This window comes from Salvelinus namaycush, chromosome 41 (genome assembly GCF_016432855.1).
Source record: "Salvelinus namaycush isolate Seneca chromosome 41, SaNama_1.0, whole genome shotgun sequence".
NCBI lineage: Eukaryota > Metazoa > Chordata > Actinopteri > Salmoniformes > Salmonidae > Salvelinus > Salvelinus namaycush.
The window spans coordinates 13,137,304-13,156,180 of NC_052347.1; the positions used below are offsets into that span (position 1 = coordinate 13,137,304).

At 43.2% G+C, this 18,877-nt stretch overlaps 1 protein-coding gene across 1 annotated transcript; it reads left to right on the forward strand.

The window, feature by feature from the left end:
• The first annotated feature begins 1,542 nt into the window (after positions 1 to 1,542).
• On the forward strand, positions 1,543 to 8,826 carry LOC120033913 (neuronal pentraxin-1-like). Its single transcript, XM_038980304.1, has 5 exons — positions 1,543 to 1,980; positions 2,402 to 2,609; positions 3,710 to 3,954; positions 4,253 to 4,432; positions 8,605 to 8,826. Exons 1-5 carry the CDS (start codon positions 1,543 to 1,545, stop codon positions 8,824 to 8,826), a joined length of 1,293 nt encoding a protein of 430 aa, XP_038836232.1.
• Positions 8,827 to 18,877: the final 10,051 nt, after the last annotated feature.

An 18,877-nucleotide genomic window follows, 5' to 3' on the forward strand; every position in this document is an offset into this window, starting at 1 on the left:
ATAAAATGTGTTAGTGGCATGAGTTTCCCTGGGGATAGAAGGCGTAATTTGTGAAGTCAGCGAAGGTGTTGTAGGTTTAATGCCTCTCAGTCCTCCATGTCCTTCCATCACATAGACTCATATTGTCCATTGTACTGTACACATTCTGCAGTTGCCTAAAGTAAATCCATTTTAATCTAAGCTCCAATATGTTTTCATCACTTATTCAAGTTGTTTTCATTTGATTTTCAACACTGATATAATTAATAAAGTCTGAGTAGGCAACCAAAAAAGTAATATTGCTCTCCCTGAATAATTGAAATAGCAAAAGGCTAAGGGATAGATGAAGTCCTTATGGCCTGAATTATTGAGATGATTACAAATACTGCATTCAAATACTGCAGACTGTGTTGACACTTTGCAGTATTGTTTTGCCCAAAGGGCAAGAACAGGCTGACACCCCATAGGTGCCCGAGGGCCTCACAGGATGACACCCCATGGGATATCATTCTGGGTATTACCACTGAGTCACTTACAAACCACCATGCCTGTGTGAGGGGCCTGACTTAAGGTGTACCAGCTTGACAACAGATTGACAAGAAGATTAGGAACATATTAATTTAGAGCATTCAATTATTTTCAAGTTTCAACAAAATTATACTGTACAATGAGAAATACATGCAATGTACCAAATAAAGAAAACCACTTAACAACATTCTAATAAACCTGGGTGTGACAGTCAAAGAAGTGCAGCTATTGATGGTAATACAACTGCTGCTCGTGTAATTATATTGATGTTAATGGCTGTAAACATGCAGACCATGTTATCTATTATAAATATTGTAACATGAGAAAATGTACAGTGCTGTGAAAAAGTATTTGCCCCTTTCCTGATTTCTTTTTTTTTTGCACATTTGTCACACTTAAATGTTTCAGATCATCAAACACATTTTTATATTACACAAAGATAACCCAATTAAACACAAAATGCCGTTTTTAAGTGATGATTTTCTTTATTAAGGGAAAAAAGCTATCCGAACCTTCATGGCCCTATGTGAAAAAGTAATTACCCCCTAAACCTAATAACTGGTTGTGCCACCCTCAGCAGCAACAACTTCAATCAAGCGTTTGCGATAACTGGCAATGAGTCTTTCACATCGCTGTGGAGGAATTTTGGCCCACTCTTCTTTGCAGAATTGTTTTAATTCAGACACATTGGAGGGTTTTCTAGCATGAACCTCCTTTTTAAGGTCACGCCACAGCAACTCAATCGGATTCAAGTCCGGATTTTGACTAGGCCACTCGAGCCTCGAGTTTCATCTTTGAGCATGAGGCTCCTTCCACCTTGACGTCGAGAGGCGATTAAGCTGCGAGAGTGAGATTCCTCCCCTCCTCTCCGTGATGGGGGAATCTGATCAGCGCAGACCACGCGCGCTATATAAACCGGGCGCGCGCCACGGACGGATTACAACAAAAAGCGACAGCTCCGTGGTCCTGAAATCACTCGCAACAAACACACCACCGCTGCTCCTAAACCAAATGCAACACAACACACACGGCGAAATGCAGGCCACTAAGAAGGCAATCTCTTGGAAACTTTTTATACTTTCATACTTATTCGTGGAGGGTTCGTGCCAAGACTTTGGTGGTGGACAGACTCAATTTATTTGCACGTCGGTGCCCAAGGATATGGACATATGCGCCGCTACCTTACAAAACAGTATGCCTGGAGAGGATTTGAAGACCACTGTAATGCAGCTCCGGGAGACCGTCCTACAGCAGAAGGAGACCATTATGAACCAAAAAGAGACTATCAGAGAACTGACTTCCAAGTTAACTCGCTGTGAGGGCCAGAGTGCGCCCGAGCCCGGACCTGGGGGAAGGAGAAAAGAGACGGGGACCAAAAATACTATGGGGGATGTATCAAGGGGTCCCTCGGACACTTTGGCGCAACTATCGCAGACTTTACAGTCTCTAAAACAGAGATTAGAAAATCTCGAGGTATGTGGAGAACCATAATCTTAACGAAATAATAGCCTTTATACATTTCAGCAATCATTTTGGGTGAAAAACGACATGTTTACACTATGGGCTAAATCACGTTGCACTGTCCTGTCCAACTCGCACTGTCGCCCTTGTACTTTGTTATCACATTTACTTCCAGGGGTGAACAGCCCTCCACCATGTAGGTTAATACTCTGCACTAATCGTGAAACTTAACAAGTCATGCTGAGGACAGACACCTTGCCGGAGACGAATTTAGTTGCTTGATGTAGGCTACCATGTTGCTAACTCCACAGGGCAATAAACCGTAAAGAAGTTAATCTGGCATTAGCGTTGCGATGTCCCTCAGCATATGGGTTGTAATGTTTCTCAGTATTATTTAAACGTTTTTTTAACTAATCATTATTTCATTCCACAGCAATTCAGTCGGAACAACAACTCGGTCCAGGCGAACAGTCTGAAAGACCTGCTACAGAGTAAAATCGACGATTTGGAGAAGCAGGTGTTATCCCGCGTGAACAGTATAGAAGATGGCAAGCCTGGGCTTCGGAACGAGACGGAGCAACGCGGTAGAGTGGAGTCGACTCTCACATCCCTGCACCAGAGAATCACCGACCTCGAGAAAGGTGCGAGCTCAAAAACGCGCCAAATACTTGGCCCGCATAGTTTAGCTAATTAGTATTGCCGTTTAAAAAACAAAAACGAGCTAATCTGAAAGACCTTTCAAATCCAACTGAAGTGGTGTTTATTACTAATGAATAGATTCATGTCAATATACGAAATCAATTGGTAATATGGCTGGTGTCCATTGCATCGCAGGGGAGGGGATGGGATCCGGCGAATAGCTGCATTACTTTGCATATCCAATTCCACAAAGATGTGTGGCTTAAGGTGATGTACTGTTCAAGGCATGCGTAAACAAAGGATGGTGCAACCTTCTGTATTCAGCACTTTTCCCTTAATTCATGCAGATCAAAATGGTTCAATTCTATTGAAACAGCCGTCTCCACTTGCACCACTAGCCGTTTGAGCAGAGCAAAGTTCGCCAGGACCTTATGGCGTAAAGCTCCAGCTCCGTATAGCGGGCAACAAACACGGTTGTAAAGTCCCGCCGAGGGAGGGGTGAGGAGAGACCAGGACCGCTATTCCAACCGCTTTGCTCATGTGATGCCTATCATGCCGCATAAAAAAACGTGGAACCACAAGAAACAGGACTTTGTTGTATAACTACATTGATCAGTCAACATTCAGCAGCAATCCGCTGCAAATCTCCCCTGCGCATTACGTGATGCTCAGCGACATATTTTACAACCTTCAAAAAAATAAAACTCAAATCCTCACGTTCATCTTGACCTGACAATCACAGTTGGTTGTTAAAGACAGGGCAAATGTCCCACCATTGATGTCCAACAAATTGGTGTCACTCAGATAGCCGATATAAAAGGCTCTAACTTCTATACAGTGCTTGATTTGGAGTGAAATATGTTTCTGTACTAATTTTGGGTGCTGGTACTGTTTATATTTTTGTGCAGGAGATCCACACTATTTCTTAGCTAATATTCTATAAGAGGAACAAGAGCTCAAGCAGTAGAACATTTGAGGTGCCAGTACTCAGTACTGGTGAGATCCTGCCCAAGTCAAGCACTGCATTTATAGGCTTAGGCTAGCCCACAATAATTATTGTGACAGGTGACATCTTTAACCTTGTCCTCTGTTTTGTTTACAGGTCAGAAGGAAAACAGGCCACTGGATAAATTCCAGTTGACATTCCCATTGAGGACCAACTACATGTATGCCAAAGTGAAGAAGAGTCTCCCTGAGATGTACGCAGTCACTGTCTGCATGTGGCTCAAATCCAATGCATCACCTGGGGTGGGCACGCCATTCTCCTACGCAGTGCCAGGGCAGGCCAACGAGCTGGTGCTGATTGAGTGGGGGAATAATCCTATGGAGATACTCATCAATGACAAGGTATACTCACATGTTATTTTACATGATGCATATATCACCAACAGTAGACAAAATATTATTTGAAAGCAGAGTATTGCATCAAATTATTCTTAGTGTATGAACATGCTGATTGTAGCATGAAGGCCTGCACTGCAAACTACAAAGAAATATCCTTTTTGAATTAGACCACACTGACTATAAAGCCTCAAGCTTTTTAATAAGTATGCAAGGTTTTTTATTTTAGTATGCTGTAGTGATACAAATTTAAAAAAACTCCACCCATGCATATACTAAAATAAAATACTGAAATCCATTCCAGGTAGCTAAATTACCATTCATTATCAACGACGGGAAGTGGCATCACATCTGTGTCACATGGACAACTCGAGATGGAGTATGGGAGGCTTTTCAAGATGGAGTCATGAGGGGCAGTGGAGAAAACCTTGCTCCATACCATCCAATCAAACCACAGGGTGTTCTGATATTGGGACAAGAACAGGTATGCCCATTACAATTTTAATGGTCAGTTTTTAATCAATACACTTTGGTACCTTAGGTCATAATATCAAAAGGGACATGGCCTATAGCATAAACATAGCATCAGTCAGACCTTGAGAGAGGAAAAGGCTTATGCATCAATTAAAAACCTGAGCCGCTGACTCTCAGGTTCCATAATACGATGGAGGAATTATCCCGTTTAGGCATGAATTTGGATCAATTATCAAATAAAATCAATCAAATAAAATAATATTTGTCACATGCTTGGTAAACAACAGGTGTAGACTAACAGTGAAATGCTTACCTCCAGGCCCTTCCAAACAATGCAGAGAGAAAAAAAGAGAAATGATAGAAAAATAGACAAATAATAACACGAGGAATAAATACACAATGAGTAACAATAACTTGGCTATATATACGGGGTACCAGTACTGAGTTGATGTGCAGGGGTACGAGGTAATTGAGGGAGATACAGTGCGTTCGGAAAGTATTCAGACCCCTTCTGCTTTTTCCATATTTTGTTACGTTACAGCCTTATTGTAAAATGGATTAAGAAAAAAACTTTCCTTATCTACACACAATACCCCATAATGACATTTTATAAAATGTATTTAAAAAAAACAGAAATATACATTTACATAAGTATTCAGACCCTTTATGCAGTACTTCAGCACCTCTGGCAGCAATTACAGCCTTGAGTCTTCTTGGGTATGATGCTACAAGCTTGGCACACCTGCATTTGGGGAGTTTAAAACATTCTTCTTTCCTTCGATCCTGACTAGTCTCCCAGTCCCTGCCGCTGAAAAACATCCCCACAGCATGATGCTGCCACCACCATGCTTCATCATAGGGATGGTGCCAGGTTTCCTCCAGACATGACGCTTGGCATTCAGGCCAAAGAGTTAAACCTTGGTTTCATCAGACCAGAGAATCTTGTTTCTCATGGTCTGAGATTCCTTTAGGTGCCTTTTGGCAAACTCCAAGCGGGCTGTCATGTGCCTTTTACTGAGGAGTGGCTTCCGTCTGGCCACTCTACCATAAAGCCATGATTGTTGGAGTGCTACAGAGATGGTTGTCCTTCTGGAAGGTTCTCCCATCTCCACAGAGGAACTCTGGAGCTATGTATGAGTGACCATTGGGTTCTTGGTCACCTCCCTGACCAAGGCCCTTGTCCCACGATTTTTCAGTTTGGCCAGGTGGCCAGCTCTAGGAAAAGTCTTTGTGATTACAAACTTCTTCCATTTAAGAATGATGGAGGCCACTGTGTTCTTGGGGACCTTCAATTCTGCAGAAATGTTTTGGTACCCTTCCCCAGATCTGTGCCTCGACACAAATCTGTCTCGGAGCTCTACGGACAATTCCTTCAACCTTTCTGTTTTATATTTTAATACATTGGCAAACATTTCTAAAAACCTGTTTTCACTTTGTCATTATCGGGCATTGTTTGTAGATTGACAGAAAAATCTATAATTTAATCAATTTTAGAAGGCTGTAACGTAACAAAATATGGAAAAAGTCAAAGGGTCTGAATGCTTTCCGAATTCACTGTATGTACATATACAGTAGGTAGGGATAAAGTGACTAGGCAACAAGATGGATAATAAACAGTAGCAGCAGCATATGTGATGAGTCAAAAAGAGACTGCAAAAAGGGTCAATGCAGATAGTTAAATAGTGAACCAATAGCTTCCCGAACTAACTATTTAGCAGTCTAATGGCTTGTATTAAGCTGTTCAGGGTCATGTTGGTTACAGACTTGGTGCATTGGTAGCGCCTGCCATGCGGTACCAGAGAGAACAGTCTATGACTTGGGTGGCTGGAGTCTTTGACAATTTTGACAATTATTAGGGCCTTTCTCAGCCCAGTGATGTACTGGGCCGTACGCACTACTCTCTGTAGCGCCTTGTGGTCAGATGCCAAGCAGTTGCCAAACCGGTGATGCAGCCAGTCAAGATGCTCTCAATGGTGCAGCTGTAGAACTTTTTGAGGATCTGAGGGCCCATGCAAATCTTTTCAACCTCCTGAGGGGAAGAGGAATTGTCGTGCCCTCTTCACGACTGTGTTGGTGTGTGTGACCCATGATAATTCCTTCGTGATGTGGACACCGAGGAACTTGAAGCTCTCAAGCTGATCCACTACAGCCCTGTTTATGTGGATGGAGGCATGCTCAGCCCTCCATTTCCTGTACACACAATCAGCTCCTTTGTCTTGCTGATGTTGAGAGAGAGGTTGTTGTCCTGGCACCGCATTGCCCTTAAGGTGCAATGTTGAGGGTCAGAGTGGTGGATCTGTTGTTCCCTACCCTTACCACCTAGGGGGGGCCCGTCAGGAAGTCCAGGATCCAGTTGCATAGAGAGGTGTTTAGTCCCAGGGTCCTTAGCTTAGTGATGAGCTTGGAAGGCACTTTGGTGTTGAACGCTCAGCTGTAGTCAATGAACAGCATTCTCACGTAGATGTTATTTTTGTCCAGATGGGAAAGGGCAGTGTGGAGTGCAATAAAATTGCATAATCTGTGGATTTGTTGGGGCGGTATTCCAATTGGAGTGGGTCCAGGGTGTCTGGGATGATGGTGTTGATTTTAGCCATGACCAGCCTTTCAAAGCATTTCATGGCTACAGATGTGAGTGCTATGGGCGATAGTCATTTAGACAGGCTACCTTCACATTCTTGGGCACAGGCACTATGGTGGTCTGCTTGAAACATGTAGGTATTACAGACTGGGTCAGGGAGAGGTTGAACATCTCAGTGAAGACACTTGCCAGCTGGTCCGCGCATGCTCTGAGTACACGCCCTGGTAATTAGTCTGGCCCTGCTGCCTTTTGAATGTTAACCTGTTTAAAGGTCTTACCTTTAAACAGGTTAACTGAGAGTGTGAACACACAGTCGGCTACTGAGAGCGTGAACGCACAGTCGTCTTGAACAGCACGTGCTCTCATGCATGGTTCAGTGTTACAAGGCTTGAAGCAAGCATAGAAAGTATTTAGCTCGTCTTGTAGGCTCGCATTACTGGACAGCTCGCGGCTGGGTTTCCCTTTGTAATCCGTGATAGTTTGCAAGCCCTCTCACATCCGACGAGCGTCAGAGCCGGTGTAGTAGGATTCGATCTTGGTCCTGTATTGAAGCTTTGCCTGTTTGATGGTTCGTCGGAGGGCGTAGCAGGATTTCTTATAAGCGTCCGGTTAATGTTCTGTACCCAAAAAGCGGCAGCTCTAGCCACTGGGAGTGTGAGAAATGATCCTTTTTACTCATTAAACCAACATAGTCTCGGGGCAATTCGTATTATTCTGTAGGTAAATCTGTGACACTCCATTTAGTATGATATATTACATTATGTACGTTACATTATGAATAGAATAGTGATCGTACAATATCATACGAATTACAGGATGTATAGTATCATATTTTGCGTCTTACCCGGCCGTACAATAGCATATGAACTGAATGAAGTATTTTATACTACACTTTGGGGGACGTATACTATTATACGTCTTTCTCTGGGACCAGGTTGCTTATTGCGCCATAACAACAAAGGAGAATTTTGGGGAGAATTTATGTTGGCGGTTAGGGGAACTAACAACAAAGTTAGGATAACTTTTGTAAAAGGTTAGGAGAAATAAAATGACAAAGGTTAGTAGAATTTACGTAGCAGGTTAGGTGAAATTGGTTAAGTTTCAAAAAAGAGTTAGGGGAAGAGTAAGTTTTAAAATGCTACAGTTGTCCCCAACGCGACTCGATCACACAACCTTTGGATTGCTAGACAGTTGCAGATTACTCCCATCCATCCTCCCCAACCAATCTCCCTTTCTAGCTAAAGTAACTACACCATTACTAGGTATCATATGTCTTGGAGGTGCTCAGAAATACGTAAAGTATGAGGCAAGGCTGACGAAACAGGGCAACCCCAATTCTGATTTATCAGCTCACACTGCAATGGCAAAATGAAAAGCCGTTTGCATGGTACCGTGATTCATTAGTCGAAACATTAATCTGGATAAATGAAAAGTCTACTAATTTGATATATGAGCTATCCTTGGTTTCTTCTAACAAGCCACATGGATGGAAGCATGGATAAATTATAATGCACAAATTAACTCCAAAGGTTAACTTGAAATAATTGTTTTCCTTTGTCTTAGCACAATATCCATCTTCATTAATTCAATATTATTTTCCACAGGATACGCTTGGAGGGGGCTTTGATGCTACACAAGCTTTTGTTGGAGACCTGGCGAATTTTCATATCTGGGACCGGAAGTTGTCTATTGGAGAGATATACAACCTGGCAACTTGCAGCAGCAAAGCGCAGATAGGCAACGTGTTTTCGTGGTTGGAGAGCAGTATTGATATTTACGGAGGAGCCTCCAAGTGGACATTTGAGGCTTGTCGCCAACTGAACTGAACTGCAGGGAAAAGTGAAAAGCCAATGAGAAATGCGTGTGTTAAAGCCTCTGTTGATAATGTGTCTGATTTGATAGATAAAGAAGCATTTATTTCAGTAAATGACATCTGGATTTGATATAGATATTGAATACTTTATGTGTGGACACTTACTAGATTTCTACCTGTCTAAAATAAGAATCTGACCTTCTTGTTCATCGTGGATATTTCAGTTGGATAGTTTTGGCATCTGGTTGGATGCTTCAAAGCGCTTCGTTCAACTGGTTTGTTATCTCATGGTCTTCAGAGCAATTGACACATACAGGCCAGCATATCACCACAACGCAGTGCAGACGCAGACAGCACTCCCAGACAGAGGACCACTTAGAACGTCCACCATAAGTAGAATTGGTGATGTATGTAGTTGTCCCCAACGAGGAAATCAGGGAGGGGACTGGGATCTGTCGCCGTCCGTTAGTACATTAGTGCGTTCGTACATTAGTCACACGTGACATCTCAGACAGCACTGGCCTGGTTGTGACAAAACTTGAATGATGCGTCTTGCGTTAGATATCTGGCATTTACAAAATTATACTGATTGGCCAGATGATGGCGCTATAACAAGAAATGTTAAATATTTCAAATGCAAACTTTGAAGGGTCACCCATTACCCCGTTTGACCTAAAGTCATGAAATTCGGTACATATGTCCCTCTCCTTAAAATAAACAAATTTGCCTCAGGGACCAATAAGCTTCACCATTCTGGATTTCCGTTATTTAGAATTTTGTGAAAGACACTTAAAACGCTACTCTTCTGGCACCGAATGAACGATCTGCATGAAACTTGATATGTGGCATCTATGACAATATTTTCCAGACTAGTACCTAAAACAACATGGCCACTATTGACCAATAAATATTCACTTGGGCATGGTCTGGCAAAAATTAGTCAAAGATATTTGTATTGTAACAAACGCTGTCAAGACTCAACATATGACTCAGAGTGATGAGTCTAGCTAACCCACAAGATATGTCAGACACCACTGGCCCGATTTTGGGTGAATGATGCCTCTCGCCATAGAGATCCAACATTCACAAAATTACACTGATTGGCCCAAGGGGTGATGCTATAGTAATCAACTGTATGTACGTTAGTCACACACGATATCTCAGACAACACTGGCCCGATTTTAACGAAACTTGGGTGAATGATGCGTCTTGCCATAGAAATCAGTCATTTGCAAAATTATACTGATTGGCCCAAGGGGGGGACGACATGCTTACTGTTGCCTTGTTTTTATTGGACTGGGGACACGCATTTCAACCAATCATGCGATTTTGTTTATATTCCCACTGCCTGGGATTTTCACTGTGAACGACGGGTAGACTTGAAAAGGAATGTATACTTAAACGGTTATGAAACAGGCACAGCTTTCTGCTCTATCGCTATCCTTTCTCTATCACCACCTGCTTGATGCAATTTTGTGTAAAGAATTACATCTTTTTTTGCCAACATACAAGCCTGGGTGCCTTGGGATGTTGAAATAACTCAGCACATTCATTATGATTTGCAAAGTATTTTGTGTCGTATTTATTTTCCTGTAGGCCTACAACGAGATTTATTTCCAAAAGAGATGTTTATTATCATAACACATTACGTTGGATAATAAGATGATTATTGCACTTAAAAGCAATTCAATGAGGTGTTTGTACTTTAATGGGAATGTTATCTGTACAGTAACAGCATGACTTAACTAATTGCTGCAGCAGCATCAACAAAATCTGCTTTTACTATCCTCCTTTTGGGTTGAGATTTTATACTGTATTGTTATATGCTCAAAGCATGGCAACACTGAAATATGAAAAAGTTCTAATTTTTTAAATAAAATTGTGATACCTGAATCTATCCCTGTGTGAGTGTGACATTACTGTCACAGAGTAACCCATGCATGTCACAGGCCTACATTACTGTCACAGAGTAACCCATGCATGTCACAGGCCTACATTACTGTCACAGAGTAACCCATGCATATCACAGGCCTACATTACTGTCACAGAGTAACCCATGCATATCACAGGCCTACATTACTGTCACAGAGTAACCCATGCATGTCACAGGCCTACATTACTGTCACAGAGTAACCCATGCATATCACAGGCCTACATTACTGTCACAGAGTAACCCATGCATATCACAGGCCTACATTACTGTCACAGAGTAACCCATGCATATCACAGGCCTACATTACTGTCACAGAGTAACCCATGCATATCACAGGCCTACATTACTGTCACAGAGTAACCCATGCATGTCACAGGCCTACATTACTGTCACAGAGTAACCCATGCATATCACAGGCCTACATTACTGTCACAGAGTAACCCATGCATATCACAGGCCTACATTACTGTCACAGAGTAACCCATGCATGTCACAGGCCTACATTACTGTCACAGAGTAACCCATGCATATCACAGGCCTACATTACTGTCACAGAGTAACCCATGTATGTCACAGAGTAACCCATGCATATCACAGGCCTACATTACTGTCACAGAGTAACCCATGCATGTCACAGGCCTACATTACTGTCACAGAGTAACCCATGCATATCACAGGCCTACATTACTGTCACAGAGTAACCCATGCATGTCACAGAGTAACCCATGCATATCACAGGCCTACATTACTGTCACAGAGTAACCCATGCATGTCACAGGCCTACATTACTGTCACAGAGTAACCCATGCATATCACAGGCCTACATTACTGTCACAGAGTAACCCATGCATGTCACAGAGTAACCCATGCATATCACAGGCCTACATTACTGTCACAGAGTAACCCATGCATGTCACAGGCCTACATTACTGTCACAGAGTAACCCATGCATATCACAGGCCTACATTACTGTCACAGAGTAACCCATGCATATCACAGGCCTACATTACTGTCACAGAGTAACCCATGCATGTCACAGAGTAACCCATGCATATCACAGGCCTACATTACTGTCACAGAGTAACCCATGCATATCACAGGCCTACATTACTGTCACAGAGTAACCCATGCATATCACAGGCCTACATTACTGTCACAGAGTAACCCATGCATGTCACAGAGTAACCCATGCATATCACAGGCCTACATTACTGTCACAGAGTAACCCATGCATATCACAGAGTAACCCATGCATATCACAGGCCTACATTACTGTCACAGAGTAACCCATGCATGTCACAGAGTAACCCATGCATATCACAGGCCTACATTACTGTCACAGAGTAACCCATGCATATCACAGAGTAACCCATGCATATCACAGAGTAACCCATGCATATCACAGAGTAACCCATGCATATCACAGGCCTACAAATGTTTTTGAAAGCATATGAGAGTCCTCTTACATTTCTCTATAGTCTCAATTAACATTGTGAAACCTATTGTCAAGAATCAATGGCAGGTTCAGAGACCTCTGTACACCACTCCCTTTTATTTCCTCTTACTAGATATGCACAGACTGAGAAGCATTGAGAGGCCTGGGTTGCAGTATGTGGCATCAGTGGATGAACCGGGTCAGTGGTGTAACAGCACTACTGCTCTCTTCTTATGGAACCCTAAAGGTTGAACCCTAAACGTTGTGGCCAGGACCCGGAGAGGATAGAGAAGGTCAACACTATCTGCCTCCTCCTTAAAAGAAAGCTAGTCCTCATTACCACTGGATAAATCTCCCGGCCACCGCGACCCAGACAACATCTCAAGGTGCATTCCATTGCCACCAAGGTCAAGAGCAACCTGGGAAATATTCTGTCCTCCTGACATAAAAATACACACACACACGTAAGAACACACACACACCAGTATTCCCGAAGCTTGACGTCTTTTAGCAATAGCTTTGAATCGACGACAGGTAGAGAGGAGTTTAACTGAGATACGCAGACGACATGCCAATTTCCCTACATACATTCCTTACATACAAACACTTGACTGACGTGAGAATAATGTCCAATTATAGTAAAGCATGACAGCAGGAGCACAGCAACATACCAAAGTGTAGAATAAAGGGGTCCACTCAATCAAAATAGCACTTGGTTGTTACACTTTGCATAAGAGGGAGTGAAAAACTACAGGCAAAGCATTTAAAAACTGATATATCTAAAAACAAGGGCCCTTGTCACAATAGCTTTTTTTTAAACTAGGCAAGTCAGTTAAGAACAAATTCTTATTTACAATGACGGCCTAGGAATAGTGGGTAAACTGCCTTGTTCAGGGGCAGAACGACAGATTTCTTTACCATGTCAGGTCGGGAATTTGATCTAGCAACCTTTCGGTTACTGGCCCAACGCTCTAACCACTAGGCTACCTGCCACCCCATTGCAATGCATCCTGTATCCCGTATACAATCACAGAAATACCATGTAAAACCGGTAGTATATGGTTCCATTGGCAGGGCTTGACCTATAGCTAGTAGGGTTCATGAACTCAGTAATGAGGCCAGGTCGATAATTCATGGTAAAACCACCTCAGTTGAGTGGTGGGCTTCCCATGATCCACCTCTGAGACATGGAACACATCTGAAGTCTTTTCCCCAGGTGCCATCCTGCTGTAGCCTATACATATCCCATAGCCATTACCGCCTGCTGCTTTGGACACAGGTGGAGTTGGGTTACAGAGACAATTCCTACTGTGGTGGAGAACAGCAGACAGGCTATCTATCCCCTGAGTGACCTCAACCTCTGCGTGGCCCCTGGAGCACTGGCCAGAAATAGACCAGAGATATAATAGGTCAACCTTGTCTTCACCTCTGGACCATGTGTGTCTGGTCTGGATCAGGCTTTTTTTGGTCTGACCCAAATCCTGGCGCAGATGTTTTGAGGTTTATTTTTATCCTAGCTGGACAGGAGGGACTCTGGTCAGTACTACGTGGCCAATAGCACTACTATTCTGATGTAAGGTTCCTATCAGGGTCATCTCCTCTACATCTGTTTGTCCTTATTATATCATGGTCTGAAATCTAACAACCAACTCCAGTCTTTCACCATATTCAGAAACCCTTATTCTCTCTCCCTTGGTGTGACGCAGTAGGAGCAGTAAGAATAACACTGGGCGGTAATGAACAGGTAAAGGCTGGTAGCTGGAGGCTCCTGGATAACAAGCTCACAGTGCTGCACTGGGAACCCAATATCTTACTACAGGTGTACTTCAGCATCTCATTGCTTGAACTTCAATCCACAACTCGAAGGTAACTGGCTCTCAACAGACAGTCAACAAACCAGTAATATCTACCATGTTACACACAACAGTACTACATATTCAACTATATTGTACATTATAAACTGGGTGGTTTGAGCCCTGAATGCTGATTGGCTGACAGCTGTGGTATATCAGACCGTATACCACGGGTATGACAAAACATTTATTTTTACTGCTCTAGTTACATTCGTAACCAGTTAATAATATGGTAACCAGTTTATAATAGCAATAAGGCACCTCAGGGGTTTGTGATATATGGCCAATATACCATTGCTAAGGGTCCAGGCGTTGCGTCGTGCCTAAGAACAGCCCTTAGCCGTGGTATATTGGCCATATACCACACCCCCTCGTGCCTTATTGCTTGAATATACCCTGTCCCTGACTCTTTGACTCACACTCCACACTGGCAAGTCATCCCATTCACAGCTAATAAAGCATTTGACAGGTGATGTGTGAGGACGAGTACTGCATACAGTTGGCCCACTCAGAATGATCTGCCCTAAATTATGAATTGTATTTGTGTTTGTATGTGTCCATAGCTCTGACCACTATGGTATTCTCACAGATGCCTGGTCCGGTTGACCAGCTTGGCCGGTTGGCCTGTGTGACCTTGCCGTCTGCATCCAGCTAGCTATGACTGTATGAAGGTGCAGCTAACAAGATCTCTCTCTCCTGCCATCTTCCACCTGCTTTGAATACATAATGAGAAAAAGCCAGGCACTGTCCCACCAGTGACCAGAGCCTGATGAAAAATGCATGACCAGGGTGGGTAAACAGCCCCTCAATGAGGGTCAGCAGAGAGGAGAGGAGGAAATTATGCAAAGGTCATATTGATGTTGAATATGATCCTCACTTCTTTTGATATTTAGAAAAACCTTGGGAGGTGCGTATTGGATTGTTGATAAGAATGTTGGTCCGTGACAGTACATGTGGTTAGAGTGATAGAGCTTCTGATAGGTCAGCTGCAGAGCTTGGAAAAACATGACATCATCAGAAAGAGGTCATAGAAGCACTACATCCAGTATGACTCTCTGTCATTAGTCAAAGTATCAATACCCCATGTGGGTGGGAGTGGCCTTAGACCAATGGGAGAGTTTCCTAGAGAGGCTGAATGAAGGGTGACCCTGAGAAATCCAATATCACCAATTACCATTGATGTAAACCCTACCATTAAAGGCCTTGTGAAACTCATTTGTAGTTAGTTTAAAACTCCTTCCCAGCTCATTTGAGCAAGCACAAGCAGTAGATCACTGTTCCAATCAAATCTTATTATGCTAGGCATTTCTGGTCAGCCTTATTAAATATGTACCCTATTCATAATTGCACAGCATTAGCAAACCATTCCCATTCCCATTCATCTCTCTGGTAATTATTTCATGTTGGATTACAGCAGGCAGAGCTACAGTGGATCCCCTCTGACTGTCCATAACAGAGCCCTGTGGTAGACTGGCGGAGAGACAAGAGAAGAGGCGTTTGTAAGGCAAACTGAAACAGAATATACATGAGACACATCCATATTCTCCCATAATCTCACAGCCTTCTCTATGGCTGTCAGACTCATGCTCAACACTCCATGTCACTGAATGAATAATTTATTTCATCCCGGGAAGCAAAGGAAATTCTCCTCCAGATATTCTCTTTTGCCAGTGCACCAGCCAGCCACTCAGATTCACTACTTCTTTCACCGCCGCAGTCGACGCTTTGCCTCTCTGGGGAAATACAAACACAAACATTAGGCTGGGCAGATTCCTTTGAAGAACCCTCCCCGAGCTGTCCCAGATAGGCAGGTATCTGATATCTTCTCTAGGGGTAAAGTCATTTTGGACTCTTTTCTTTTAAGAGAAGAAGCTAGTTCAGCGTGCTTTACATACAAATGACCTGCTCTTAGCACCAGGGGTGCTAAGTATCACTGCAGGTTGTATGAAATCATCAGCACAAATAAAATGTGGGGAGTATATAGATGGTAAGTATGAAACTGCAGCAGCCTCAGAAGCCACCATTTGAGCAGTTCAGTGGGTTTTGGGTCGTGGCGTCTCTGGGGGCCCATACAGTTTGTCTTGTCTAAAGGATGACAGTGCAGATTAATGGGCCAATCCAGCCCACTTCCTGTTGGCTCTTCCTCCCCTGGCGCTGTGCCACACTCTGCAGCTCAGTGCCTGCTGGGAGGCCACAGCCCCCTAGAGGGGGTGGCAGAGTGCTGTTGCCACCAGGGAGAGGGGAGGGGAACACATGTTATGTTGTGTGCCCCCCCCCCCCCCCCCCCCAGTAGGAGTAAAAGGGTTTACTGGGATGGGTGTGTACTGTAATACCATACACTGGCCTTGATCCTAGATCAGCTTTGCAGAAGCCCCCCCCCCCCCACCCTCTGGCTGCCTGCCTGTCACTGAGAGGCCTTAGCCACGGGAGGTGTATGACAGAAGCCGACACCACAGGAATATTTTTCAAGACATTGCCACAGTCTCTGCACCCTCTGGGAACGATGCCAGGGGCTGTGTTCCATAATCAGGTCAATCAGAGACAGAGCAACTTCCCACCATCTCTCACCCCCACCCAGCAAACCACCCTGCACCTCCTCACTATTCCTGGGTTTGGGCACAGAGCACAGACTACTGGTGCCCTGCTATGTGTGTGAACATACAGAGAAGGTGTGACAGGGCTGGTGCCAGAAGGGGGGAAGAGGGGGGAAGGAGGGGGAGCTTCACACCTAACCAGACAGAAACACAAACAGAAACTATACTGACAATTCTATGTGTCTGAAAAACAGGAAATCAACAGCAACTCTCATGCATACAAATAAAACAGAAACTATAAATTAGTGGCAGCAGGCAGAATGTGAACAAAAGTTCAACATCTGCTACGTTGGGCACATTGGTCCTTTTCATTAGAACCCCAACAAAAATTTAATATGAAGATAAGAACAAAAGCTGCAACCTTAATCATTTTTCTAGGATTGAAAAATTGGGATCTCACTCCAAAGGATTACAACTTCAAATGAAAACAGATTCTGTTGGGAAATGTTTTCTAACGTATGACGAAAGCTAGCTGCAAAGCCAAAAAAGAGAGAAAGAAGTACTCTAGTCTCTAGAACACAAAGGGATGTATGTACCACAGTCTCTACTGTACTGAATGGAACTCTTTGAAAGAATCTAAAGAATTTAAAGATTTCATAGGGCTGAGTCACAATCAACCCAGCCCAGACAGTGTTGACAACTTGGATTAAATAGTGGCCAGGAGAAGATGTTGGCCAGAACTGCATACAGTACCACTTCTACAGAATGGAGGACAGACACATAGAGGGAAGTACAGGGCAGGCAGTGTTAAAAAGACCAGCCTGTAGTTTCAGCACCCTTGAACTATTAGTTAGCTGTACTCTCCCAACACCCCTTATTTAATAGTGGTACCTACAAGTCACCCCACTTGTATCAGCCAATCATAGTTCACCATTCCCATGCAGCTCACTGACCTCTGCTGCTGCCATCAGAGCGAGATCGTGGTCAGAAGAGGATGGACGTCTTGGACTGTTCCTCACCAATCTGTATTTGACCTGTGTTTTAGTGCGTTCATCTAAGTGTAAGTACTGTTGACATGTCATTAGTATTTTAGTTGGGTGTTGCTAAGGCAGTCGAGATATTTACCAGTTAGTCCTTTTCCATGTGTGTCATGCTATTCCTAGCCAGCTAGCCTAGTCATGCTAGCTCGTCTATGCTGTGTACCTCACGCCTTGTTTAGGATAGCTTATTCATAATATTATGTTCATATTGTCTGTGTACCTGTAGTCATATTTATTGACATGTAGAGCCTTTATGTAGTGCTACTGTGCACTGTATTTAGTCTTGTCTAACAAGTAGCCTAATTTAGCCTTTGCCTTCCTCGTGGCGCAGTTACTATTCCACAGTGGTCGTGGTCTCGTGCTCATGCAGAATCTGGTTGCATTATGGTCATGTTTTCAGTTATATGCTTACCTGTATTTGGGTCTTTATGCTGTAACTGCATTCCATTATTGTTTCTGTATTAGTAATCAGTAATTGAACATTGTAGTGCATAGATTTGTGTATTGATGTACATACTACGCTAAGCCAGTCTATTGGTTGTATACAGGCCATACATCTATGATACGACAGGACAGGCCATAGTATATGCTAAGCTAGCTTACCTATTAGAGGCCATATGTATCTGTGTATGATATTGTCCAACTGTGCTACTGCCAATGCTCTGTATGGCCATTACTGGAATCTATCTTAATTTCTTCATAGAACCACTCTTATACACTCTCACTTTTACTGTGAGCCATCATTACAGAGGAGTGTGGTGTGTTGAACCCAATATCTGCAATAATCCTGTTCTGAAGACATCTGACTTGTTCTTGCCGGACAGACCAGTGGCTGAACCTGATCAACTGGCAGCTATAGCTCTCTACTAGTGCCCAGTTCTAGCTGGTCCTCCCAGATCAGCCTTTAGTATTTTTCAGGCAGACAGAAATTAGAGTTAAGGTTAACTCTCAAACGACATTCATGTAGAATGCAGATATTATGAGGGTATGCTGAATAGACATTCATTGGGGGTAAGAATTGTGAGATTGATAGAAAGGGATAGGACAAAATCATTCAGAGAAATGACTGTATTTTGGAGAAAGAAGTGGAGACAGTATTCACTCCTAACCTCATCAAAGCACAGAACCATTATTCCTTATTCACACTTCAGATTTCCAATATTCAGGAGACTTAAAACAATTTCTGTATTGTAGTAGTTGTGTGTTTTATAGAATGTAAGACTATCGAGAGGGCCAGTCAATGATCGACCAGAATAGACGACCTACCTT

What these genes read in the sequence shown, in the direction of transcription:
- LOC120033913 (XM_038980304.1), top strand. Translation starts at nt 1,543, where the DNA reads ATGCAGGCCACTAAGAAGGCAATCTCTTGGAAACTTTTTATACTTTCA. An exon ending in AGATACTCATCAATGACAAG is followed by an intron (nt 3,955 to 4,252) that starts GTATACTCACAT and finishes AATCCATTCCAG; the next exon opens with GTAGCTAAATTACCATTCAT. An exon ending in TGATATTGGGACAAGAACAG is followed by an intron (nt 4,433 to 8,604) that starts GTATGCCCATTA and finishes TATTTTCCACAG; the next exon opens with GATACGCTTGGAGGGGGCTT.